This window comes from Triticum urartu, chromosome 2A, assembly GCF_056163025.1.
Source record: "Triticum urartu cultivar PI428250 chromosome 2A, HENAU_Tu73, whole genome shotgun sequence".
In the NCBI taxonomy this organism is placed as follows: Eukaryota; Viridiplantae; Streptophyta; class Magnoliopsida; order Poales; family Poaceae; genus Triticum; species Triticum urartu.
The window spans coordinates 660,024,026-660,052,018 of NC_141874.1; the positions used below are offsets into that span (position 1 = coordinate 660,024,026).

General features: G+C 48.0%; 1 protein-coding gene and 1 pseudogene across 1 annotated transcript in view; one reads left to right on the plus strand and one right to left on the minus strand.

Moving 5' to 3' along the window:
• The window catches only part of LOC125532892 (coniferyl alcohol acyltransferase-like), a 30,885-nt pseudogene extending 11,312 nt beyond the window's left edge, over window positions 1–19,573 (minus strand).
• Window positions 19,574–19,848: 275 nt separating this feature from the next.
• The window catches only part of LOC147986497 (uncharacterized), a 31,019-nt gene continuing 22,874 nt past the window's right edge, over window positions 19,849–27,993 (plus strand). Inside the window, exons 1-2 of the mRNA XM_087542030.1 lie at window positions 19,849–20,146; window positions 20,241–20,331. Coding sequence (XP_087398156.1) covers window positions 19,922–20,146; window positions 20,241–20,331 — 316 coding nt within the window. The 5' untranslated portion in view covers window positions 19,849–19,921. The remainder of the gene's footprint in view (window positions 20,147–20,240; window positions 20,332–27,993) is intronic.

Here is a 27,993-nt window from a genome sequence, read left to right on the forward strand (position 1 = left end):
AGAAGTTCCAAAAATTCACCAAGAAGAAAGGCTTCAGAAAGTCTTCACGATCAAGCTCAAGGAATGATGAAGCTTCTACTCATGACTACAAGAAGAGAACATGCCACAAGTGCAAGAAACCTGGCCACTACATCTCTGAGTGTCCGCAGTGGGACAATGAGAACAAGAAGAAGAAGAAGAAGAAGAAGAAGAAGAAGAGCAAGGAATATGATTCTGACGACAAGAAGAAGAAGAAATACTCAAAGTCTTCTTCCAAGTCTTCCTCAAAGTCTTCATCACACAAGAAGAGCTCATCTGGCAAGGCACATGCGTTTGTTGGCAAGGAAATGGATTCAGAGGAGGAGTCCGCTTCTGAGGAGGCGGAGGTGGAGTCTGAGGAGGAGTCCGATTCTGGCGTTGCAAGTCTGGCTACAGCATACGTTGCCAAGTCCATCTTCAACACTGATGACAATAACTTCATCACCGACACCGATGCAAATGACAAGGACTACTCCGCTCCTACCTACTGCTTCATGGCACGCGGTGCCAAGGTAAACACACGCACTACTCACTATCAAACATCTAGTGAAGATGACTCTGATTGTGGTTCAAAATCCAGCTACAAAATACTTGCTAAAATTGCAACTAAACAACAGAAAGCTATGGAACATATTCAAAAACTGTTAGACAAAAGCGATGATCTATTAGACGCTGAAATGACTTGATCTCAGTCCTTAATTGAAGACATAAAAAATCTTCATGTTAAGTATGAGGAACTTGAAAGTCGTCGTGAAACTCTCTCAACAACTCATGAAAATCTTTCCTATGATTATCTTCAAAGGAAGCAAGATCTTGAGAAATTGAGAGCGGCTCATGAAGATCTTCAAAAGGAAAACGAGTCACTTCACGTCGAACAGATCAGTTCCGCTCAGGAAGGATTTGAACCACCATGTCTTAAATGCATCGAGCGTGACAACACTACTTCTGTTGCTGAGTGTTCTACTACTGCTACTATTGCAATATCTTCAACTGTTGATGTGGTAACTAACCCCTCTGTCGAGGATACCACTGCTATTGCTGATGAGAATGCTAGGTTGAAGACATTGCTTGAAACAGGGATGTACAAAAGTCTCAAAGGGCATCAGACACTATGTGATGTCCTCAAAAGGCAGATCATGAACCGAAACCCAAGGAAAGAGGGTGTTGGGTTTGAAAGGAAAATGAATGTTGATGGCTCTTACTGGAAACCTGAGCAGTACCCCAAAACCACATGGGTTGCTGCAAAGGAACCTTCAGCAGATCCATTCACTCTATCTGGCTTCACTTGTGCTAATCCCATTGTTATTGATGAATCCTTTGATGCAAACTATAAACTGTTTAAGAATCAGAATGGTGAAGTGTTTGCCAGGTATATTGGTACTAACTGCAGGAATGGACCGCCTATGAAGAAGGTCTGGGTGCCGAAAAGGTGTTTGGAGAATCTTCCTGTGAATGTCATCATGACACCACAGGTGAAGAAGACAAACCACAGACCATAGGCTTCATACGGTCCAAAGGCTTCATACAGACAGAGGACTCACCTGAGTCGCACTAACGCAAATGTTTTGCAGGGAAACCGTACTCAGGCCTGTGAATATGAGCGCGTTTCATCAAACCGCCATGTTCATAAGACCAAGAATTATTCTACTTATTCTTATGAGTACTATTGTCCACCTGCAAGACTTTTTGCTAGGGCTCCAAAGCCAAAGTTCTCAGATGCTGCACTTAGACTCATTGCTTCGAAGCCACCCTTAAAGATGTGGGTGGCTAAGAAAGCTTAACTCTCTTTTGCAGGGAAAGGTCTCCAGCCGAAAACCAAAATCGTCTGACGCTATTGCTGGGGACCTTAAACATCTTGTAGGGCGCAAGATCAAATGCCCAAATGGTCTTATTATGTACTTTGTTCCTGAATCGCTTGCTACTCGCCCTATCAGTCCAAATCTCGATCTAAGATTTCAAAATTCACTGGTTCGTCAAATGTTTTTGCTTCACAATTCTCTTCGTGAAGCCTATCCCCCTAACTGCACTGTAGGGTACGACACCAGCTGCTTCAGAATGGATTATTGATAGTGGGTGTACCAATCACATGACTGGCAAGCGAAGCCTTCTCATGGACTCAACACTATGTCCATCTGACAAAAGTCACATCACATTTGCTGACACTGGTAAAAGCAAGGTATTGGGTCTAGGTAGAGTTGCAATCTCAAAGGATAAACACATGGATAAAGTCATGCTTGTTGAATCCCTTGGTTTCAACTTAATGTCTATTTCAATGCTTTGCGATTTAAACATGATTGTGATGTTCGGAAAATATCGTTGCCTTGTACTAATGGAATCTGACAAGTCTCTAGTGTTTGAAGGGTATCGGAAAGATGATTTGTACATGGTAGATTTCTCAGTAGGACCACAACTTGCCATATGTCTTCTAGCAAAAGCTTCTGAATGCTGGCTCTCGCATCGGAGGCTAGGGCATGCTGGCATGAGGAACCTCCACACCCTTGCAAGGAAGAAGCATGTCATAGGCATTGAGGGAGTCAAGTTCAAGAAGGATCACTTATGCGGTGCCTGTGAAGCAGGAAAGATGACGAGGGCCAAGCATCCCTCGAAGACAATCATGACAACGACTCAACCCTTCGAACTGCTCCACATGGATCTTTTCGGTCCCACTCATTACTCAACTCTTACTACTACTACTACTTATCTCTATGGCTTTTTCATTGTTGATGATTATTCAAGATATACTTGGGTGCATATAATCCTCTACAAGACTGAAGTGCAGGATGTCTTCGGACGCTTCGCCAATCGAGCCATGAACAACTATGGCGTCAAGATCAAGCACATCAGAAGTGATAACGGCACTGAATTCAAGAACACTGGTCTAGACACTTATCTTGATACTTTGGGCATTACACATGAATTCTCAGCTCCGTACACACCACAGCAGAATGGCGTCGTGGAACGCAAGAACAGAACACTTATTGAGATGGCCCGGACGATGCTTGATGAATACAAGACTCCAAGAAAGTTCTGGCCTGAAGCCATTGATACTGCATGCCATATCATCAACCATGTTTATCTTCACAAGCTTCTCAACAAGACATCCTATGAGCTCCTTACTGGCAAGAAGCCAAATGTTAGTTACTTCAGAGTATTTGGTGCCAGGTGCTGGATCAAGGATCCACATCACACTTCAAAATTTGCACCAAAAGCACATGAAGGTTTTATACTTGGATATGGAAAGGATTCGCACTCCTACAGAGTCTTCAACCTCTTTCATTATAAAGTGGTTGAAACAGTGGATGTGCGGTTCGATGAGACTAACGGCTCACAAAGAGAGCACCTGCCAAATGTGCTAGATGAAGTTCCATCCAGTGAATCAATTAAACTTATGAGAACTGGAGAAATCATACCTTCTGAAACTCAGCCTGAAGAGGAACTTATCGTCTCCGCACATGATCAACCTGAAGACAATGCTCAGCCTGAAGACAATCCTTCTAATGATGACAATGATCAGCAAGAGCAAAATCTTCGCCATGTACATCCTCGTGTCGCAAATGAAGTACAGATTGAGAGAATAATTGATAGCATCAATGCACCTGGTCCACTCACTCGTTCAAGGGCAACACAGCTAGCAAATTTCTGTGGGCACTTCGCATTTGTCTCAATATCTGAACCCAAGAAAGTTGAAGAAGCCTTCTTGGAACCTGAATGGATTCAAGCTATGTAAGAAGAGATTCAACAGTTTGAGCTGAATAATGTATGGGAACTGGTTAAGCGTCCTGATCCTCGCAAGCACAATATAATAGGCACCAAATGGATATATCTCAACAAGCAAGATGAGCATGGTCAAGTTGTCAGAAACAAAGCTTGTCTCGTTGCTCAAGGGTACACTCAAGTTGAAGGGATTGACTTCGATGAAACATTTGCTCCTGTGGCTAGACTTGAAGCCATACGCATACTGCTGGCCTATGCAAATCATCATAACATTCTTCTGTATCAAATGGATGTGAAGAGCGCTTTTCTCAATGGCAAGATTGAAGAAGAAGTGTATGTTGCACAACCGCCTGGCTTTGAAGATCCAAAACATCCTGACATGGTGTGCAAGCTCAACAAGGCACTGTATGGCCTCAAACAAGCCCCTCAGGCTTGGTATGACACACTCAAATACTTCCTGAAGAGCAAAGGCTTCAAACCTGGTTCCCTCAACCCCACTCTCTTCACGAAGACATATGATGGTGAACTGTTTGTGTGCCAAATATATGTGGATGACATTATCTTGGGCTGCACCAATCAGAAATACACTAACGAGTTTGGATATATGATGCAAGAGCAATATCAGATGTCCATGATGGGTGAGCTGAAGTTCTTCCTTGGTCTTCAAATACGCCAGCAACGCAACGGCATCTTCATATCTCAAGAGAAGTATCTCAAAGATTGCCTGAAGAAATTTGGGATGCAAGACTGCAAAGGCTTCACGACGCCAATGCCCGCCAAACATCATCTGGGTCTCGACGACAATGGTAAAGAGTTCGATCAAAAGGTATACTGCTCCACGATTGGTTCTTTACTGTATCTATGTGCATCTAGGCCAGATATTATGCTTAGTTTTTGCATGTGTGCTCGATTCCAAGCGGCACCAAAGGAATCGCATCACTTAGCTGTGAAGCGAATTCTTCGATATTTGGCTCACACCCCAACACTAGGATTATGGTATCCAAAGGGCTCAGAGTTTGATCTAGTTGGATTCTCGGATGCTGATTATGCTGGTGACAAGGTGGATCGCAAGTCTACATCAGACACATGTCATTTTCTGGGACAATCACTTGTATGTTGGTCTTCAAAGAAGCAGAACTGTGTATCTCTTTCCACTGCTGAATCTGAATACATTGCTGCTGGATCTTGCTGCGCTCAGCTTCTATGGATGAAGCAAACACTCAAAGACTATGGCATTCATCTGAAGCAAGTGCCACTCTACTGCGACAACGAAAGCGCCATCAAGATTGCCAACAATCCAGTTTAGCACTCGAAGACAAAGCACATTGAAATTCGTCATCACTTTCTCAGAGATCATGTTGTGAAGGAAGATATTGATATCATACACGTCAACACTGAAGAGCAATTGGCAGATATCTTCACCAAGCCCTTGGATGAGAAGAGGTTTTGCAAGTTACGGTGTGAGCTAAATATCTTGGAATCCTCAAATGTCCTGTGATCAGGCACACATCCTAACACTTATGCATATTGATGACTTAGATGTGCAACACATGAAGTAAAGTATATCTTCAATCAATGAAGACTTACATTCTAAGTGTGAATACATTAATGTGGAATTTGACTTTGGAGCGCCACAATAATTATGCGCCGTGTCTGGGTCTAATACTTCCTATACGGTGGGTAACGCCACCACCAAATTTTTCTGTTTGAAGTGTTTCACTCATGGCGTTACGTTTGGTATGTCTTCACATTTGGTTTGGTTTCAATCTCAACCTATCTTCATGATTATCTTCACTATGTTGAGTAGATATATATATATACTAGTGTTCTGTCCTCTACAGCATTCACTTATAGCTATGTCTTCTTGTTGAATCTTTTGAACTAAGTGAATGTGATCGGACCCTAACCTTTCTATGTTTTGTATCTCAAACTCTATCTCTCCAAATCATATGCATTCTATTGAAACTGTCGAATATCTTCTTTGCGTCCTTGTCAGCAGAAGATACAGAGACAAACATTAAGTCCGTTTTCAATGCTAATTCCTTCACCTGAAACCCGGAGAAGTGGGAACGACCACCCGACAATCCAGGCGTGCGTGGGAACGTGGAACAACCTTTGATATGTTGCATGATGGCCATGTGTCCTTCAGATGTGAATCGCCAGGGGCACCTGTGTAATAACACTGTGTCGTCCCTGTCTCTATAAATACACGCCTCACCACAGTCATTATCCTTTCTTCCACTCTCGCACAAACCCTAGCGCCACCGCTCACTCTCGACGACGCCGGCGACGAAGCGCTTAGTTGCCGCGACCTCACCGACGCCGTCTTCACGCCGGCCGCGGACATCATCTTCTCCGCCGTCGCTGTAGGTCTCCTCCGTCGCCAAGTTAGGGCACGGACGATCGATCTGCTCGGCCTCCTCTCCCACTCCGTCTAGCAGTTCTTCGTGTGGTAAATAAAACTTCCTTTTACGGCCCCTTTGATTCTATAGATCCATCACTTTCTACCACAAGCAGTTTCTGTTCACACAAGTTGGATCTATTTCATACTGCATCTCATAATATGCCTAGTATGTTCACTTATGCTTCACAAAGTAGTTAGATTCCTCACTTGTACTTATTCGTGGATTCGTACAAATCTGGAACCAACTCTCTATCTATGAGTGAATGTCTTCGCACTATCAGGTCAATGTCTTCTAAACTGATTTATCTTCAAAATCTTCTGAGAATGCATATGACCTCTTCCCCTTCCTTCGCACCTTAATGCTGTCACAGGTACATGTCCGTGGGAGAATCCCTTGGTTCTCATAGTCTACATTCATTTGCAGAATTCTTACAGCATCATATAAATTCTTCCGAAGCCAGTTCCTGTTTGACCAGCAAGCGGAAGCCTTTGAAACCTTTGAACGTGTTGAAACCATTCAGTTTGAAGCTCATGGCTATAGAGAAATCAGCAAGGGGGTGGCCGACAGCGTCGAGGGGGAACATCAAGAGATCTGCATGATGACCTCTCAGAGCTGTACAAGACAGACCCAGAAAAGGATTACAATCAGCGCAAGACACGAATCCAATGGATTCGAAGGTACTGGGTTGAGCAATGAGTACAGGTTTGTGACCCAGGAATATGCAGAGAAGAATGCCATCAAGCGACCATGGGGAGACATCCTATACAGAAATCTTCAACCCAGGTCCAGAGATGAAGCCATTGAACAAGGCTTCTATCCCTGCATGGTCCGTGGACCACAGCCTGCAGATGCTGATCCATCGTCATTGCTATGGTGTCGTGACGACAATCTGTTCAAGCGCAACTTCCAGTTTGCCAAGAACTCGGCTAAGCAAAACAAAAAGACATTGGGACTAGACTTCAACCCTGGTCCTTCTGCTTCCCGTGCCGATGGCACCCGCGAAGCTGAACCCAATCTTGTTGGGCCCTTCTACAACCTGGAAGGTCTCATCACTCATATCATGGTTCAAGGGACAGCTGTGGATGAGCCTGCAGATGACGCTAAATCTGATGAAGCGCCTGCACCGCCGAAGCCAAAGAAACTGAAGAAGCGTAAAGCTTCAAAGCCTGCTCCTGCACCAAAGGTCTTACATGCGAAGCCACTGGCTACTGCACCTCCTGAAGACAGTGTGCAGTCTGAAGATCTATCACGTATCTCCAAGAAGACTGAGATGAGAAAGAATACTGATCAGGCATTGACTACTGCTGCTATTCTGCGCAATGACGCCATTGATCTGTCCAGCGATGAAGATCTTGCAGATGACGCTCTTGAGCAACTGATCAAGAGCAAGAAAGAAGGAGAGATCTTCAATGATTTGCCTCTCTTTGATGTGGCAATCATCCATAACTTCATCGATGAGTGGTTTGACACGCCCAACCTCAGCTTTGAAGACCTGCAACTTCCAATTGGCCTCAGTGTCGCCTTCACTAGCGCTATTGCTTCTGAGCTATCTCTAGCTCAGCGCATCGTTGAACTGAAGCAAAAGATCGACTATGAGAAAGCTCAGTTCAAGAAGCACATGGCCAAGCTCAGCGTGCAAGATGTGAAAAACTAGAAGATTATGCTGCACGAGCTCAAGGAAGCCTTTCTCAAAAAGCATGAAGAATCTCAAGGTTCTCATGAACGCATGAAGAGCCTAGCTGACAAGTGTGTGCAAGCCTACAATGAGGCTGAGAAGCGCAAGGCTCTTGGTCGTCCTAGCATCGACCCAAGAATGGCTGCAAAGAAGAAGAAGCCCTCAACTGACCAATCTGCACCTTTAAGGCAGGAAGAACCTCGCATAGTCTTCCCAAGAAGCATGACTGGCTCGAAGCCAAAGGTCAGGTCAACTGCTTCAGAACTGAAGAAGACAAGGATTGCCGAGGCTGAAGCCAGAAAAAGGAAAAATCATGAAGCTTTTGATGTCGCTTCCTCTAAGAAGAAGCGTAAAACCAAGAAGGATCGGGCTGCTCCCACAGAGCCCTTAGTTGTTGAACCTATCTCAATGGTTCGCCCTGCATCTGAACACCACAAGCGCCAACTGATTGTTCATGAGCCTGCTTCCACAGAGGCTCATGATGCTGAAGACATTCCAGCAGTTGACCCCACCGCTGCTGAAGACATTGGTCACCATGACAATGTTGAAAATGATGAAGTCCTTCCTTAGATCGAGCACCAACTGGTATCATCGCCTGTGCTTATGCATAGCGAACTCATCAGCATTGGTCGTCCTCTGACGCCAACTGCTCAGGATGCATCGTGGGCTGATCACCCATGGAGACAAGACACTCCAAGCTCTCCCCAACCGCAAGCAACCCCATCAGTGCAAGAAGAAGATGACTTTGAGGCCCAGCCAACTCCATCTCCACAGGCGTCGCCAGCGCTACGCAGGCTTCGCAAAGGACCAAGGCCTCAAGTCCCTCTTTCGAGCGTTCCAGAAGGAGAAGTGCCCCACCAATCTGTTGCACGTCAAGTGTTTCCAGATGCCACTCCTACTGTGAATGTCTCCGAGTCTGAGGCTAAAGCTGCTGAAGACATTCCGGCTGCATCAGCCGACGACAAACAAGAAGAACATGTCCCTACTCCCCCCATTACTGAAGAAGCTGTTCTCGAGGAGAACGTGTCTGTGCCCGACCCTCCAGCTCATCAAGTGGAGGTTGAGAATCTTGAGTCTGCCACCATCAACAAAAATGAAGCCAATGACGTAGTCATGGCTGAAGCAAATGTGGAGCCTGCACCAACCAATGTGCTAGAAGTCAATGAAGTCAATGATGCAACTGCTCCTGAAGTCTCTATTGTGCAGCCTAACGCCTCTATTAATGCCACTGCTCCTGTTCCGCCACCTCAACCACACACTATCGAGCAAGCATTCAACTATGGCCAACTTGTCACTGTCAAATGGCCTTTTCTGACTCCTCCGCCTGCTGCTGGTTCTCGGTTTGACTATCACGTTGAGCACAGGCCACAGGTTCAGAAGACAATACCAAGGTTGCCCAGGTTTCCAGGCACTGCATCTGCATCCGGATCGTTCAATATCAATGGCTTCAAGGCACACAACACCTTCTTCAATAGCGCCAAGAACCCCTACTCAAAGGCAAGAATATCTTCTGATTGGTTCTGGAGCTATCAGCAGCGAAGTTATTACTCATGCATTCTGTACAATCAAGGTCGCATTTTCCCACATATGCGTCTTGACACTGAAGCCATAACTGGTCTGCCCTGTTTGGAAGAAGCTCTGGATTGCTTCAGAGAGTCTGGCTTGCTGCAGTTCGTCACTGATAAGGAGCACTGGAATGAAGAACTGCTGCTCCAATTCTATGCCACTCTTCATATCCGTGGCTACAACAGGGATCCGAAGACTTGGGTCCTTGAGTGGATGACAGGCAATGTTCATCATGAAGCCAAAGCCTTTGCTATCATTGAGCTTACTGGCCTGCCCACTCCAGGAGATATGTATGAACCTGGTTGTCAGCTTCACAGTGCTGCTATGGAAAGCATCTTCCACAAGCCTGAGCCCAATATGAGTCAGATGCCCAGCATGATGAAGCCTTTGCCTCCAGATGTTGAATATCCTAAGGAGTTTTATGTTGAAGACCTTGAGTATCTGCCACGTACCATCTATCACATCATAAGGCGAACTCTCTGGCCCATCAAAGGACATTCTCCACATGCCAAGCTAGAAGGCGCAATGAAAACGTTGGTCTTTCATATTCTTCATGGCAAAAGCTTCAATGCACAAGACTTCTTTATTCGCCAGCTTGCTGCATCAGGATCTGACATTTTTGGCTTGAAGTTTTACGCTCCATGGATAATGCGGCTGATCAAACTACACTCAGCAGTCACCTATCAGCCCTCTGCTCGTAATCATCGGATCTTTCTACCTGACGTTGATATGTTAGTTGAAGCCATCTATCCAAAGCCTACCAAGGAGCCCCTTAGTCTTCAAAATGCTGAGAATCAAAGCTTCTCTCAAAACATTGAAGGAGTTCAAGCAGTCACTCGTGTTTATCCTCTGGCTGGTACTACACGTGCACCTCATCGTGCCCTCACTGAAGCCACTGAAAGCACCATTGCCCAACGGCCCAAGAAGCGATCTCGTGTTCTCAATGACCGAGAGCTTCTGGTTGCCCTTCATCAGAAACAGGATAAACATCATGACTGACTGAAGCGCCAAATGCAAAGCCTCTTGGTGGACGTAAACAGGATTCGTAATCTTGCCACCAAGAATGCCTTTGTTGCCCATGAAACCTGTCGGCGTACATGGAAAGGGCTGACGCTTATGTGCTCCGAGGATGATCTTCAAGAGGATGGCTTCTCTGAACGCTTCAAGTTTGACTCCACACCTCCAAGAAGGACTGTGCTGCGACGAACTCCGTCTCTTGAAGACTCTGAGTTCTCTTCCTCCGCGACAACTGTGAATGCCAGAGTGATCGATGATGAAGACGATGCTACTTCACCGCCCCCTACTCCTGCACGCATCGACACTGCCCCAAGTTCGTCTACACCGCCTATCAACACCGACGACCCTGCTGCTTCACCTACTCCTCATGGGAACGAGTAGATGCTCTATGTCTTCAAACCTTTTTGGTCCTTACTAACAAAAGGGGGAGAAGCATATGAGTTTGATAGTCTTCAAGCGGGTCCATATGGGCGGTGGTTTTATATTTTGCCTAGTGTTTACAACTCTTTCGTTTTGATACATTTGGTTCTTTGAGTTGTAACACTCAAACTCGATGGTCGTCTGCTACTTATTTGCTTTACTGTGATGCGATGATAAATTCCGCATGTGCGACGATAAATTCCGCACTTAGATCATTTTGCAGACGTCCATTTTTCATTATGCATGTCATTATCTTCACATACTTTTCATGCATGATGAATTGTCATCATAAGTTGAAGATTATCTCCACAAGTACAACCTGCCATGTGCATTTGCATACCAAAAGCAAATTACTTATATGCACATCTTCAGGGGGAGCCTTTTCCACTTATGAAGACAATAACCTATCCTTTACAATTTCACATATTTTATTCCCCGTTGAAAACTTCAACTAGTTTGTCATCAATCACCAAAAAGGGGGAGATTGTAAGTGCATCTAGTGCCACCCCTAGTTGGTTTTGGAGTATTGACGACAAACCTAGTTGAGGGACTAATGTGTTTGTGAGAATTGCAGAATAACACAGGTAGAAGTCCCTCATTGATTCGATTTTCCTACCAGAGATGACCCCTAAAAATGAATGAAGACATTGAAGTCAAAGGTGGTATGTGAAGACATTCACATTGAAGACTATGACATGAGAAGACATCGCGTGAAGACTATGGAGCGCGAAGACTTAGTTCTTTCGTCGCTCTTTTTCTTCTTTGTTGAGTCATAGGAACTACCGTACTGTTAAGTGGGATCCAAGAGAACAGTCAGAATGACTGAAGTGATGCTTAACCAAAATCCTATGTCTTCGAGTGAAGACTATGAGAGCAAATCTTGTCCAGAGTTGGATAAGTCAGCTTTGCTGGTAGCCCAAGTGAAGTTGTCGTGTGTGTTTGAAATCTGACCGTTGGAACACGTGTCAGTTCCTTAGTGAGCCAGGGTCATTTCGGACAAATCAGGTCGGGTTGCCTAGTGGCTATAAATAGCCCACCCCTACAACCATAAACGGTTGGCTGCTCAGAGTTAGAGTACGGCTTTTGTCGTTTGAGAGCAACCCACCTCGAAGCCTTTGAGAGAGAATTCCTTGCGAGGATAAAGCCCTAAACACCAGAGCCAAAGAGTGTTAGGCATCACTTAAGTCTTCCTGTCTGTGTGATCTGAAGACTTATTACACTTGAGGACTGTGAATCCTCCAGCTGGTTAGGCGTCGCGTTCTGAGCATCCAAGACTCATTGTGGATCGCCGGTGAACGAAGTCTGTGAAGGTTTGGAAGTCTACCTTGAAGACTTACCAGAGTGATTGGGCGAGGACTGGGTGTCCTTAGCTTAAGGGGAATAAGGTGAAGACGAGATCTTCTGAGTTGAATCTCAGCCTCCCTAACCAGACGTACAGTTGCCACAGCAACTGGAACTGGTCCAACACAACATTGTCTTCAATGAGTCACTGGTTTCATCCTCCCCTTTCCTTTACTTATTGTTGGTCCTTGTGAAGTCATTATATGATTGATTTATCTTTTGTCTTCACTGAGTCACTGCTTGTTCTGATTGGCTTCACAATATCTTCCTACCTGATCTTTACTGCCTAGCTGCTATTAGTCATTGTGCTTTCACTTCATTGAATACTTGACTATGGTTTGCCTAGTGTAGTCTACCTTCCGCTGTATGGTAATAGGTTTATTTCTATTGTTTGTCTTCGAAACTTCCATGTTTTGAAGACTTTCATAAAAATCGCCTATTCACCCCCCTCTAGTCGATCACTAGCACTTTCACCTCGCGGTGGTGGTGGAGGAAGACGATGCAAAGGTGGACGATGAAGAGGTGGTGAGCGCGCCAGTGGTGCTGGACAACGATGCGGCAGCGGTGGTCGACATGCTCTCGGTCGAAGGAGGAAGATTGGTATAGTTTTGGGAGGTAACTAGATACGATCTATGATCTTTGAGGAAGAGGCTCTGACTATCATGTAAAATAGGTTGGAAGCGTTGAACCCTTTGTCTTGGGCCGTATTGATATATATTAGGCATAAGCCTTGGCGTACAAGTTTTGGGAGAGATCGATCATGGGATCGTTACAGGAGACCGAGAGAGAGATCGCTACCGGAAAGGAAAAGAGATAGAATAGAGTTACAAGTTTAAACACAAAAGTCCTATCTCAATACAACTATTCTAACAGCACCCACCGATCGATGCACGTCGTCCGTCACGTGCTGCGGCGAAGTTCGTCGGTGCCGATGACGCCGTACGGTATGGTCAGCACGTTGCCGAAGTAGGCCTTCATGGCGCCGTCGGGGAACATGCGAGCACGCCCGTCCACCACCATGCCCATGCAGCACAGACGCTGCTGTCCGGAGGCCGCCATGGAGCAGAGCTGCCACAGGTGCGCCGTGAATGCCTCGAGCTTCGTGCGCCCTGGCCCGGCCAAGGCATGCAGCGTTGCGACGTCGTGCGCTGCTACGTGGTAGATGCGGTTGATGGAGGTGGCAGCGGCCGAGGCCGAAGGGAGCGGCACGGAGCTGAGAGGAGAGAACAGGCGGTCGATCAGGGCGTCGCTGGTATACGTGCGCGGCGATGGGTCGCGTGGGGCGACCACGGAGCGGTCGAAGGACGGGGCCGGGGGTGCGGAGCCACCACGGGATGCGGCGGCCCACGCCACTAGGAACATGTTGAAGGAGTAGGCGTCGCAGACCCGGTGGTCAAAACTCAGAAGTGCAGCCGACGACGGCGCCGCCGCACTTAAACTTGGTCACCTGCGCTCGTGCATGCACCATGCAACGCAATTAGCACTCGGAAAACAAAAGAACGTCAGGTCACGAGATTTGGTAGAAAGAAAATACATTTTGCTGAACACTGTATTATTATCTTGATTATATTACGTGAGAAATATATAGTTTCTACCCGAAATTTGCTAGCATGATACATCTATCTATCTTTTGTATTTAGAGGATTTGATCGAGTTGAAATTCTCCCTCTTCTATAGGAATATTTTTTGCGAAATGAGTCAAATTTGTTTAACTCACCATCTGAGTGTGTGCATTGAATAAGAAGTGCCATCATTTATCGAGTTAAAATAGTCGAGTGCAAGTGTCAAGTGTGTATAAATATATATTGTTTTTGTAAGAAGACCTCCGATGAGGTAATCTACTACTTTCCTCCTACTGTGATAATCAACTTGACTAGACAAATACTCCCTTGATTCCTAAATATTTATCTTTTTAAAGATTTCAAATGGACTAACACATACGATGTATATAGACATATTTTAGAGTGCAGATTCACTCATTTTGATTCGTATGTAGTCACTTGTTGAAATCTCTAGAAAGACAAATATTTAGGAACAAGGGGAGGGGGGATGAGTTAGCACAAAATTGTAATATTAAGAAAATCAATTAGAATTTCAATGGTAGTATTCTTTCTCCATTCTTTATGGAATACTCCCTCTCTCCCTCCCGTTTTAAAGGCTCTCAAAATTTTCAGATTTCGATTGTATTATTCCCACTTTGAGTCTCATTCAACAGAAGTAATTTGAGTCACACATCAAATTTAATCCATGGAGATGAGAGTGAGTGAATTATAGGTCATGCATGCACTCTAAGGAGTTGTATATGAAGTTGATAGGATGCCACTTGCAATCTTAAGGAATTGTCTTGCCTCGGTCCTACGCACAAAATAAGTTTTGAGTGGATGTGTAGATTCTCCAAAAATAAACGAAATGAATAGTATTCATGCGAAATTCCCGTACGTGTTTCATACAAACCGAATGCATGTATATGAAATTTTCCTCTGAAATCTTTGTTCCTATGTTTTTCCTGTAAAAGTCATTCAAACTGAATGTTATTTTGCATGCACCACACACTGCCCTTAGTAGGAGTAAGTTCCACAGTAAAACCAGATCAAAGTCAGCAAATTTGCTTATGTGACAATGATTTAATAAGAAGAGAGATGATTTGAGTAACATAGCTAGTTACTTATACTATGAGTAACATCAGACATACCAAAACAAGATGAGTCTAGAAGATAATAAATAAAGTGTCGTATGAAACTACACATATGTTACTCCCCATTATAGAGATAGTAACAGACTACTAACTATGAGTAACATCACACATACCAAAACAAGATGAGTCTATAAGATAATAAATAAAGTGTTGTATGACACTACATATATGTTATTCCCCACTATAAAGGTAGTAACATAGACTACTAACATATGTATGTCACTAGTCTAAGTTACTTCCCTGTATCAAAGATACGGGCAGACATGGAAAAAATAAGGGGTTAGTTTGGATTAATAGGGGATGGACACGCTTTCCATCCGTGACAAACTGACCGCAGCTTTAGCATTTTGAATGAGCCCCTTTAAACATAAAGGGAGGGAGTATGATTCATAATTTATTAGAAAAATTTGTGGTCAACGTTAAACTAAAAACTCAAGGGGCTTACATTCTGGCCACAAGTCAGTTGTTTTCGTTTCAGTCACTTAATGAACTTCGTCTAAAAGAGTGTTAACCTGGAAAATATCGAGAAAACTTTTGGCCAGGCTGACATGGCAACATGTGAGGGGAGAGGAAGCCCATGCGTGATGTAGCCTTGTCCATTAACTTAATGCAACTTTTTGTCAGGATTATCTTCAGATAGTCGCTTCCTTATCATACTATACCTGAACAGATATCACGCCGGCCTTCTTGGCAGGCACCAGTTTCTCGGCGCTCTCGTCCGGCAGAGCGAGCCGCACCTCCTGCAGCTGGGTTCCGTCAGCGGTAGCTTCCACGAAGTCCACGCCGCGGCCGCTGCACAGCAGCTCCGGTTCCCCTGCAGCGTTGGCCACGACCTCCCCGGCTAGCGGGTAGTAGGCCACCAACACCAACACCCGTTGCCTATTGCTTATTGCCTATTTCCAACTGGATGGTGCATGGTAGGGTACTATTTAAAGAATGGAGGATTGTATTACCTATCCGTATATCCAAGACTATACACAATGTGCACTGGTGGAGGACTCCGGTGGGCAAGGGGTGGCGGCCGCCACACCTTAATTGGGTGCAAGATATTTTTTATACGTATGCCTATACTGCTCTCGACTGCTGGCTACGCTCGCTCTAGTCGAAAATCGCTAACACAGAGAAAGGAGAAAGAATCCCGTTCACTAAACAGAGAAAATGGGCCTGAGAGGCAGTTGGGCCACGAACCAGCGAGCGCTCAACACACACCAGAAGAGGTTGATATTTGGCGCCATTCTTTGTTTGAATGCAGGATGGCGCGTTGTGTGTGGGCGCTCGGAGATGAGGAGATTCTTGAGCACGTGATATCCAACAAAAGTGATGATGCAAGACTCTGGTTGTTCTGGTTGTTTGACACGGTGAATCAACATGACCTCGCGAGAGTTTTGATCACCATGTGGGCAATATGGTAGGCTTGACGGAGAGCGATACATGATGATGAGTATCAAAGTCCCATGTCAACGATGTGCTTTGTAAACCGATACTTGCAGGACTTAGAAATTGCCACCACAAGGACATCGACGAGACAGCCACATGCTGCGAAGCCAAGAACTCAAACATGGATCCCACCCGAGGGAAACACGGCGAAAATTAATGCTGATGGTGCTATTTCCTGCCAGGGTACGACGGGAGCTGCAGCCGCTGTTTGCAGGGATCAACATGGCAATTACCTTGGAGCATCTGCGGTGGTATTTGATGGGTTGGTTGACGCTCCATGCCTGGAAGCTCAAGCATGCAATGAGGCTCTTGCCCTAGCGCAAGACTTGATTCTGACACATGCAATAATAGCGTCTGATTGCATCCAGGTTATACAAGACATCAACGGAGCTTCGAGTTCTTCTTCTTATGCTTTAGTTTTGAATGAAATTAGAGATAGAGCTACAGATTTTGTTAGCATTACTTTTCGGTTTGAGAACAGGGAGGCAAACTTTGAAGCACATGCCTTGGCAAAGGCGGCTTTGTCACTCCCTGCTGGGCGCCACCTGTGGCTAGGGAACCCACCAGACATTATTTGTATTCCTTCTGTGATTGTTGAATAAATCCCTAGTTCACCTAAAAAAAAAACCACGAGGCACACGCACAGGTTTGCCTCGAAAAAAAAAACGCACACACACAGACACACGACGCACATGCCCCACTCGGTCACACCCAATTCCAAACCTACAGCGCGGCGGCAACAAGCCAACACGACGCAGAGCGGTCACCGGCGCACGACGGGGCGGTCGAGGACGGCTGGGGCGCTGGGAGTGGCGGGTGAGGGAGTGGCCTAAGCGGACGGCAACACCGAGCCCTCGTTCACAGCCAGCAGGGCGCAGTGTAGAGTTGTGTTGTCCCCAGAAGAAGATGGAGAGGAAAGGCAAGGGGCCAGTAAAGCCAATGGAAAATGACAGAGGCATAGGTATGTTTCTCTGAATTTTAACAGCTCGTATTGTGGAATTGTAGTTATTTAGTGAAAATTTTATGTTGATCTGAGAATCACATAAAAATAGGAGTAGCGTGTATATATTGACTCTTCTAGTTTTGCATCAAAAAAATTCTTTCCTGTTGAAGTATAAGTGAATTGTTCACCTTTCCTCATCAGCTTAAGCTTTTGAGTTGAACTGGTTGGTGCATGCAACACAATATGGTATCAGAGCCAGAGATCTTGAGTTCGAATCCTGGCAGGCGCGTTAATTAAAATAATTACAGCCCACTCTAATATCCACGTATGCGGCCTGAGGGAGCCTGCACGTGAGGGGAAGTGTTGAAGTATAAGTGAATTGTCCACCTTTCCTCATGAGCTTAAGCTTTTGAGTTGAACTGGTTGGTGCATGCAACTCAATATTTCCTTAAAACTTTGCCACACCTTAATTTTCTTTCGTCCTCTGCCTTTGACAATGTGTATATGCTTAGGATGATTAGCAAACACTCGATGGTGGCATACATGTCGTTGGTGTTTGGGGGAGTGAGCCTAGCTCAATTGGTTGGGGGAGTGGATGTACAAACCCAACACCTGGTTCAAATTCACACGGAGGCGAATTTAGGTTAATATTTAATCTTGAGGACTAGGCTTTTCTCGTACTCATGCATTTATCATTGAGGATTAGGCTCGGTGCGTAACCGAGATTATAAATCCTAGTACTCATACTTAAAAGGCCGTATGCATCCCTAGCTGGTGCAGAGGCCGGGGAAGTGAAATTCTCCCCCAATTTCAAGATCTTGGGCCTGTCAGGCACCCGGTGTCATGGTTCTAGCTCTGACAGTGATGTAGGGCGGTATGTATGGAGAGGCTAGATCTCAGCTATTGGGAAGTTGTAAACACACCAAGATGTATGAGTTCAGGCCCTTCGCGGAGGAAGTAACAACCCTACGTCTCGGTGCCCGGAGGCGGTCGATTGGATTACTGGCGTGTGAATAACAGAGGTGCGAACCCTTCATACTGAGGAGGGGGGTGGCTTATATAGAGTTCGTCGGGCCCCTCCTGCCCTCAGTAGTGCAGGGTTTAAGGTACATTTAAGGTTGGGCGTTACTGGTAACGCCCCTAATAAAGTGTGATGATGGCCATAAAGACTACTTAATAGCCGACCGTTCGCCTGCGGAGTGACTTGAGGTCTCCTGGCAGTCGAGTGGTTGGCTTCATGGTCGAGTGTCTTGAACCCGTCGAGTGGGATACCTTCAAGTCGATTGAAAGGTGACTTCTCCTAGGGATGTCCCAGGGTAGGGCTCTTTGGACAGGCCCGTGCCCCTACCCTAGGTACATGGCTTCATCATTAGCCCCCAAATGGATCGAGGTTAGAGTGGGGAAAGAGTTGGAGATCTTTCCGACCGGTTCTTCGGGCTATGCGAGCACCTCGTTTTGGGCCAACCATCACGGATGACGTCATCAACCTCTTTCAGTCGCCTTGATCCATTCCAGGCCTTTCGTCGAGTGAATTTCTTTATGTGTGACATAACGAGTGTCGGCGCGAGCGGGGTCCTCTATTTTAGCAAGTTGTTCTGTGGCCCGCGGGTGTCGCGGGATTCAGATTTCGGGAAGCGCGCGGGGCGGGAGTGGCCGCAGTAATAGGAAGCGATAAAGTGGAAGCTCCTCGATCCTCGCGTCGCCTTTTTCGCCACGTACTGCGCGCGCGTCTGTTGCGGGATTTGACTAGATAGCCTGGGCCTACCAGTCAGCCACTCGAAAGCGGCCCCTTATAAGTTGCCGGCTCGGGGTTTCCAAACAGTGCGCTTGCTTCTTCCTCCCTCCCTTCGCGAGTTCCTCCGCCACCTCCGTCCTCACCCTAGCGCCGCGGGTCCGTGCAAGGTTTGCCGACGACGATGGCGAAGGACAAGACATCTGCCCTGGAGCGCGCGAAGAAGGCGGCGGCGCAGGGGAAAGGGAAGAGGTCCGCTCGGGGCGGATCCTCCTCAAGGTCTGCTCTGCCCCGAGGCTGGATCCAAGGAGATTGGATGCCGTCGGTGATCCGGCAAGAAGATCTCAACGACATGGTCGAGGGGGGGGGGGTCATTCCCCACGAAGCCGCGCGTCTCCCGGGGAGAGAGATCGAACCTCAGCCCCGCGACGGTGAGTGCGTGCTCTTAGCCACCCATGTCGACCGCGGGTTTTCTCTGCCGCCCCATCCTTTTTTCCGGAGCTTCCTAAACTTCTTCGGAGCGCAGCTTCACCACTTCACTCCCAACTCCATCGTATACCTCGCTGCTTTCATTTCTATGTGTGAGGGTTTCTTGGGTCACCGCCCCCATTGGGGTATCTTCAAGCACATCTTTACCTGCCGTTCTCAATCGGTTAAGAAGGCCAAGTCGAGTGATGAAAGGACGCAGGTGATCCAGCTGTGTGGGGGCCTGGCGATCCAGACGAGGGGAAAGAGTTGTTTTCCATCTATCACTTTCCCGGAGTCGGTCCGTGGCTGGCAGGCGACCTGGTTCTACTGTCAAGACCAGGCGACCCCAGGACAGTCGACTGGTCTCCCCCCTTTCTCACTCGACCGAGCTGAAAAGCCTGCTTCTCTGAAAGTGGCGCCGGAGGAAAGGGCCCAAGTCAAAGTGCTGGCCGGTCGAGTGGTTGAGCTTGTCCGTGAGGGCGTGACGGGTATGGATTTGCTGGAGGTCTTCCTCCGGAGGCGCATCCAACCGCTCCAGGCTCGTGACCACCCGATGTGGCTGTACTCGGGTCTCGACGACACCACTCGGATCCACCCGGAGGAGGTCACCGATGAGATGCTGGAGGGGTGGCTGTCGAGCATCACAGGAAACAAGGACAACCCCCGAGGAGCCAGGAGGGTAATTCCACTCGACAACTCGTACGACGTGGACCAGGTATGTCTTTATGCTCCTGACTGAGATCTTGTTTTTCTTTATTGGTCTTCTTTGAGTTGGTCGATTGACCTTTGTCTTGTTTGTTGTTTTTCAGGCGACTACTGAGATGTACTCGACGCCCAATGGGGCACAGGGGCCAACTGAGGAAGGGGAGGCGAGCGGAGGTGAGAGCGGGGATGATCCAGGCGAGTGGGAGTCCGACGGTGAAGGAGAGGGAGGCGACGACGTCGACTCCAGCGAAGAGGAGGAGGAGGAGGTTGAACCCCCCCGCCCGGAGGGGCGATCCAAGCTCATACACGATCCAACGTGGGAGCGTGGTAGTGCGACTGCTCCTGTTGGGCAGTCGTCGAAACACCCTCGGACCTCTTCTCCTACGCCGACTGAAAAGGCTCCCAAGCACCCGTGCGCAGCGCCGTCCAAGCCGCCCAAGGCTCTGCCCAAGATGAAGATGGCCGTCCCCACCATTTCTGGGTAATAATAAAAATTGTTTTTCCTTTGTCGACCGTGGACGGATCCTTGGTCGATCCATTGAGCCAACCGACTGACTTTCGAGGCTTGCAGCGCTGCTACTTTTGAGATCTCCTCCAAGGACGATGACCAAGAGATGGAGGATGCTGTTACCTCCAACCCTGGTACGATTACTGACGTTCCGCTTTGAGTCGACTAAACATTTATTGCAACCCTGGTCGATTGAATGTTTCCTTTGTAGCCCCTCCTCATGTTATCGACCTCCCGGATGACGACGACAACGGTCCGTTGAGAGTGAGGAGGCACAAGAGGGCGTCGGCTGACAAGACCTCCCAATCCGCTCCGGCGTCCGAGGCCGTAGCTCGGGATGGTGGTGACACCACTCGGGCTTCTGTGACCTTCGCCGTTCCTCTGGCGAGCGCGCGGCCCTCGTCGTCGACTGCGGATCCGTCTTCACTTTTTGCCGCATACCCCGTCCCTGAGGACCAAGCGGCTGCTGCAAAAGAGGCTATACGTCAGGCGGGGATCATGATGGAGCAAGTGAAGTTGGCTCGGGAGGCCAACCAAGCAGCTTATGACACGAGGTCGGCTCTTTAGAGCAACGTCCAGGTCAGTCGACTCAATGTTTGGTCTGTTATGATATGCTGTTTAAAGAATCTCTTTTCCGAAGATCTTTGTATCTGTACACCCACTGGGTGTGTCTGCCAATCCTTGGACGAGTGGGGGCACGCTAAGTGCACCCACTGGGTGTAGTCCCCGAGACTACGGTGGACTGCGGGCAGTCGACTGTAGTCTTTGTATTGTGTTGCTGTAGCTGTATTTCTTCACTCGATCTGGTCGGGCTATGTCGAATGGGACTGTATCCAGTCGACTGTGGGCAGTCGACTTCTTCTCTGTTTTTTAACAGTGGGGGCACGCTGAGTGCACCCACTGGGTGTAGCCCCCGAGACTACTGCCGAATGTTCTTGATTCGGCTGTAGTCTTAGAAACGTCATCATTGTCTCTTGGTTGCTCGGAAGCAACTTGTCTTGGACGTCTGTCGACTGATTTTTCTTTTTACAGAAATCTTGCGAACTTGTAGCTCGCTATACTAAGTTGGAGAATCAGCAGATCCAGCTCAACCTTAACTTGAAGCTTGCCCAGGAGAATTTGAAGAAGGCGCAAGAAGAAGCAAAAGGTATGGCTGGTGAGGTTCTCCATTCTTAACGGGTGGCTTTTTTTGTCCATTCTTGATGTTGGTTCCACTCGACGCGCCGCAGATAAACTGGAGGAAACTCTGAAGAAGAAGGATCGAGATCTTGCAGAGGCACAGAAGGAGGTCTCGAGCAAAACGAAGCTCGCAGAAGAGAAACTGGCTTCGGTCGGAGCTCTTGAACAAGAGAACTCCAGACTGAAAGCTGCTCTCGAGGCAGCTAATCGAGATTCTAGTCGACTAAAGAAAGAAAAGATGGCTCTACACGACAAGGCGGGTGAGCTGGCGGGGAAGGTAAAAGATCTGGAGGCTTATCTCGGTGGACTCGCCAAGAAGCTGTTTGTCATGCTCGAAGGTAATTATTCCAACCCGGCTGTCTTGTAGTTACCGAGCCCACGTACGGCCACTGTCTTATTCTTGAATCGCGTTTGCAGAATTCTGCCAGAGCTTCGAAGAGGAAACCAGTCGAGTGGATCCAGGCTTGGACCCCGCCAATTCTCTCGTGAAGGACGAGGCTGCTATGAACGTGCTCCGGCTGGAGTCTCGTGTTACCAGCGTTGTTGATTATCTTGCTCGGCTGAAGGTTGCGATGTCGCGGATCGACACATCACTCTGGCCCAGAACGACACTTCAGAACGACCTTGAGTCCCTGATGGTCCGACTGAATGAAGTCCCGGGTTGAGTGGCGGAATGGAAGAAATCTTCTGCTAGATGTGGTGCCGATGTCGCCCTGTCTCTGGTCCGCGTCCATTGCAAGGAGGCGCGAGAAGAAAAGCTGGCCGCCATCCAAGTTGCCAATACAAGGAAGCACAACTTTCAGGACTCCATGAAGACTTTTATTGCTGCTGCCACTCGAATCGCAGACGGGATCGACTTGGACGAGTTCGTCGCCCCTTCCAGTCCTCCTCCTGAGGAATGAAAAACTTTCATGCTTCACTTTAAATTTGCCTCGGAATGCCGAGTGGATTTGTAACCGTTAAACTCCGCCGAGCCGAGGGCTCGAGTACTTTGATCTGAGGTCTGGGACCTTTTAGGCTTTATCTGATCTTGATTTCTCGTTGAATATCTTCATGGTTTGATTCGTCGAGCGGAACTTGATCTTCACTTGGAATAACCTTGTATTTGCGGCGCCGCTTCGAAGGAGGAGGTAGCAGTCGACTCGCGGATTGGGTTGTGTCTTGTACTTAAGCGAGCACTGGGCTGCAGCTAAGCCTCAGAGTGAGAGGTTTGCTCTCCACTCAGTAGGATTTTTAAACACTTAGGCGAGCACTGGGCTGCAGCTAAGCCCCCGAGTGGGAGTTTGGCTCGCCACTCGGTAGGATTTCTAATCGCTTAGGCGAGTGCTTGGACTGCAGCTAAGCCCCCGGGTGGGAGGTTTGCTCTCCACTCGGTAGGATTTTATATACTTAGGTGAGCGCTGGGCTGCAGCTAAGCCTCTGAGTGGGAGGTTTGCTCTCCACTCGGTAGGATTTTCAAATACTTAGGCGAGTGCTTGGACTGCAGCTAAGCCCCTGGGTGGGAGGTTTGCTCTCCACTCGGTAGGATTTTTATATACTTAGGCGAGCGCTGGGCTGCAGCTAAGCCTCCGAGTGGGAGGTTTGCTCTCCACTCAGTAGGATTTTCAAATACTTAGGCGAGTGGTTGGACTGCAGCTAAGCCCCCGGGTGGGAGGTTTGCTCTCCACTCGGTAGGATTTTTATATACTTAGGCGAGCGCTGGGCTGCGGCTAAGCCTCCGAGTGGGAGGTTTGCTCTCCACTCGGTAGGATTTTCAAATACTTAGGCGAGTGGTTGGACTGCAGCTAAGCCCCCGGGTGGGAGGTTTGCTCTCCACTCGGTAGGATTTTTATATACTTAGGCGAGCGCTGGGCTGCGGCTAAGCCTCCGAGTGGGAGGTTTGCTCTCCACTCGGTAGGATTTTCAAATACTTAGGTGAGTGCCTGACTGCAGCTAAGTCTCTAAGTGGGAGAACTTAGGCGAGTACTGGACTGCAGCTAAGCCCCCGAGTGGGAGGATTGTTCTCCACTCGGTAGGATCTTTTTAAACTTAGGCGAGTGCCTGACTGCAGCTAAGTCTCTAAGTGGGAGAACTTAGGCGAGTACTGGACTACAGCTAAGCCCCCGAGTGGGAGGATTGCTCTCCACTCGGTAGGATTTTTTCAAACTTAGGCGAGTGCCTGACTGCAGCTAAGTCTCTAAGTGGGAGAACTTAGGCGAGTACTGGACTGCAGCTAAGCCCCCGAGTGGGAGGATTGCTCTCCACTCGGTAGGATTTTTTCAAACTTAGGCAAGCGCCTGACTGTAGCTAAGTCTCTAAGTGGGAGAACTTAGGCGAGTACTGGACTGCAGCTAAGCCCCCGAGTGGGAGGATTGCTCTCCACTCGGTAGGATTTTTTCAAACTTAGGCGAAACGGATTCGCAGCTAAGTCACCCACTGGGGGATTTCGTATGCAAACAAGGGTGACAGCAATTATTGGGACGCTCTTGTCTTTGGTAAAAATAATTTTTTATTACATTTCGCCCAAGGGAGAACTCAAGTGTAAAAGGGGCGGAGCAGTTCCGCATTCCAAGCTCGTGGCTCGTCGATCTGGTGATCAACATTGTAGAGGTGATATGCTCCATTGTGGAGGACTCTGGTGACGATGAAGGGGCCTTCCCAGGTAGGAGCAAGTTTGTGTGGTTTCTGTTGATCCACTCGGAGGACCAAATCTCCTTCCTGGAAGGCTCGGCTCTTCACATTTCTGGCATGGAATCGACGCAAGTCTTGCTGATAGATGGTCGACCTGATCATGTCCATTTCCCTCTCCTCTTCTAGGAGGTCGACTGCGTCTTGCCGGGCTTGCTCTGCTTCGTCTTCGTTATAAAGCTTGACTCTGGGGGCGTTGTGAAGTAGATCACTCGGCAGGACGACTTCAGCTCCGTAAACCAGAAAAAATGGTGTTCTTCCGGTCGACCGGTTCGGGGTGGTCCTCAGCCCCCACAAAACCGACGGAAGTTCGTCGACCCAAGCGCCTGCTGCGTGCTTGAGATCACGCATCAATCGAGGCTTCAATCCTTTGAGAATCAGACCATTTGCTCTTTCAGCTTGTCCATTCGACTAAGGATGCGCGACCGACGCGTAGTCGACTCGCGTGCCTTGAGAGGCGCAAAAAGCTCTGAACTTGTCTGAATCGAAGTTTGACCCATTGTCGGTGATGATGCTATGCGGGACCCCATATCTGAACGTTAGCCCTCTGACGAAACTGATAGCAGTGCAAGCATCGAGATTCTTGATAGGCTTGGCTCCAATCCATTTGGTGAACTTGTCGACTGCCACAAGCACATGCGTGAATCCGCTCCTGCCTGTTCTCAGTGGACCGACCATGTCCAGTCCCCAGACAGCAAAGGGCCAGACGAGTGGAATGGTCTTCAGGGCTGATGCAGGCTTGTGTGACATGTTCGAGTAGAACTGGCAACCTCCACACTTGTCGACAATCTCTTTTGCCATCTCATTTGCTCTTGGCCAGTAAAATCCTGCTCGGTATGCTTTAGCCACAATGGTCCGAGAGGACGCATGGTGACCACAGGTCCCCGAGTGGATATCATTAAGGATCATCTGACCCTCTTCTGGTGTTATGCATTTCTGACCGATTCCAGTCGCGCTTTCCCTATACAACTGTCCCTTTATGACTGTGAAGGCCTTGGATCGGCGGACGATCTGTCGAGCCTCTTCCTCGTCCTTCGGGAGTTCTTTCCTCAAGATATACACGATGTATGGTACCATCCAGTCGGGAGTGATAGCCAAGACCTCCATGACTAGGTCGACCACAGCAGGAATTTTGACTTCAGTCGAATCTGTGGCACTTTTCGGTTGCGGGGCTTCTTCTGCGAAGGGATCCTCCTGGACTGACGGCGAGCGGATGTGCTCCAAAAACACATTGCTGGGAATGGCTTCTCTCTTGGAGCCTATCTTTGCCAGATCATCTGCTGCTTGATTTTTCAGTCGGGGGATGTGATGAAGCTCTAACCCCTCGAATTTCTTTTCTAGCTTTCTTACTGCGTTGCAATAGCCAGTCATAGCTGGGCTTCTGACGTCCCACTCCTTCATCACCTGATTAACCACCAAATCTGAGTCGCCGTAGACCATGAGGCGCCGGACGCCGAGTGAAATGGTCATGCGCAACCCGTACAAGAGTGCTTCATATTCTGCTTCATTGTTGGAGGAATCGAAGTGAATCTGGAGAACATATCTGAGCTTATCTCCTCGGGGGGAGACCAATACTACCCCAGCACCGGAACCATTCAGCATCTTAGATCCATCGAAGAACATGGTCCAGTGCTCCGAGTGAACTTGAGTCGGAAGTTGCTGTTCAATCCACTCGGCGACGAAATCTGCAATTGCTCGGGACTTGATAGCCTTCTTTTCTTCAAACTTGATATCTAGGGGAAGGAGTTCAATCGCCCACTTAGCCACTCGACCAGTTGCATCTCTGTTGTGCAAAATCTCTGATAGTGGAGCGTCGCTGACGACTGTAATGGAATGGTCAGAGAAGTAGTGTGCAACCTTCTTCGTGGTCATGTAGATCCCATATACAAGCTTCTGGTAATGGGGATATCTTTGCTTCGAAGGGGTCAAAACTTCAGACACATAATATACTGGGCGCTGAACTCTGAAGGCTTTTCCTTCTTCTTCCCGCTCGACCGTGAGTACTGTACTGACAACTTGTCCCGTGGCCGCAATGTACAGCAGCAGAGGCTCTTTACTGATTGGGCAGCAAGCACCGGCTGGGTGGAGAGCAGAGCTTTGAGCTCTGCAAACGCTGCGTCAGCTTCTGGAGTCCACTCGAACTTGTCAGACTTCTTCATCAGTCGGTAGAGAGGCAATGCCTTTTCACCGAGACGAGAAATGAATCGACTTAGAGCGGCCAAGCAACCTGTGAGCTTCTTCATCCGGAGTATGGTGCCAACTTTCTCAGGATTGGCATCGATTCCTCGTTCGGAAACGAGAAAACCGAGTAACTTCCCACCTGGAACTCCGAATGTGCACTTTGATGGATTGAGCTTGATATCGTATCCCCTGAGGTTAGCAAAGGTTTCAGCAAGGTCAATCAGTAGGTCGGAACCTTTCCGTGACTTAACCACAATATCATCCATGTATGCTTCTACGTTCCGACTGATCTGAGTGAACAAACACTTCTGAATCATCCTCATGAACGTGGCTCCAGCATTCTTGAGGCCGAAGGGCATGGTGACATAACAGAAGCACCCAAATGGGGTGATGAAAGCCGTTTTGATCTCGTCGGGTCCATACAGACGGATCTGATGGTACCCTGAATAAGCATCTAGGAAAGACAAACGCTCACACCCCGCGGTCGAGTCCACTACCTGGTCGATGCGGGGGAGAGGGAAATGATCTTTCGGGCAGGCCCGATTGATGTGTTTAAAGTCAATGCACATGCGAAGTGACTTGTCCTTCTTGGGGACCATGACAACATTGGCGAGCCACTCGGAGTGGTAAATCTCTCAGATGAACTCTGCTGCTAAGAGCCGAGCCACCTCCTCGCCAATAGCTTTCCTCTTCTGGACGGCGGACCGTCGAAGATGTTCTTTCACGGGCTTGAACTTCGGGTCGACTCGTAGACGGTGCTCAGCCAGCCCCCTGGGAACTCCAGGCATGTCAGAAGGCTTCCATGCGAAGACGTCCCAGTTCTCACGGAGGAACTGGATGAGCGCTTCTTCCTATTTGGAGTCGAGCATTGTTGAGATGTGAGTCAGAGCAGCGTCGGGGTCGGTCGGGTGAATGTGAGCTGTCTTAGTTTCACTGGACGACTGAAAAGCAGATTCTGAAGCAGGCTTCTTGGCTCGTAGCAATTCACTCGGGTCAGCAGTCTTCTGGTACTCTTGTAGCTCAACAACTGCCATCTGAGCGTCAGCAATCTTCGATCCTTTCTGAAAACACTCCTCTGCTTTCTTCCGATTGCCGGTAACGGTGATCACACCTCTGGGGCCGGGCATCTTCAACTTGAGATACACGTAGCACGGTCGAGCCATGAAGCGTGCATAAGCTGGCCGGCCCAGAATAGCATGATAAGCACTTTGGAATTCCACAACCTCAAACGTCAACTTTTCCTTGCGGTAATTCTTTGAATCACCGAAAACCATGTCGAGAGCAATCTGGCCGAGTGACTCGGCTTTCTTTCCAGGAATGAC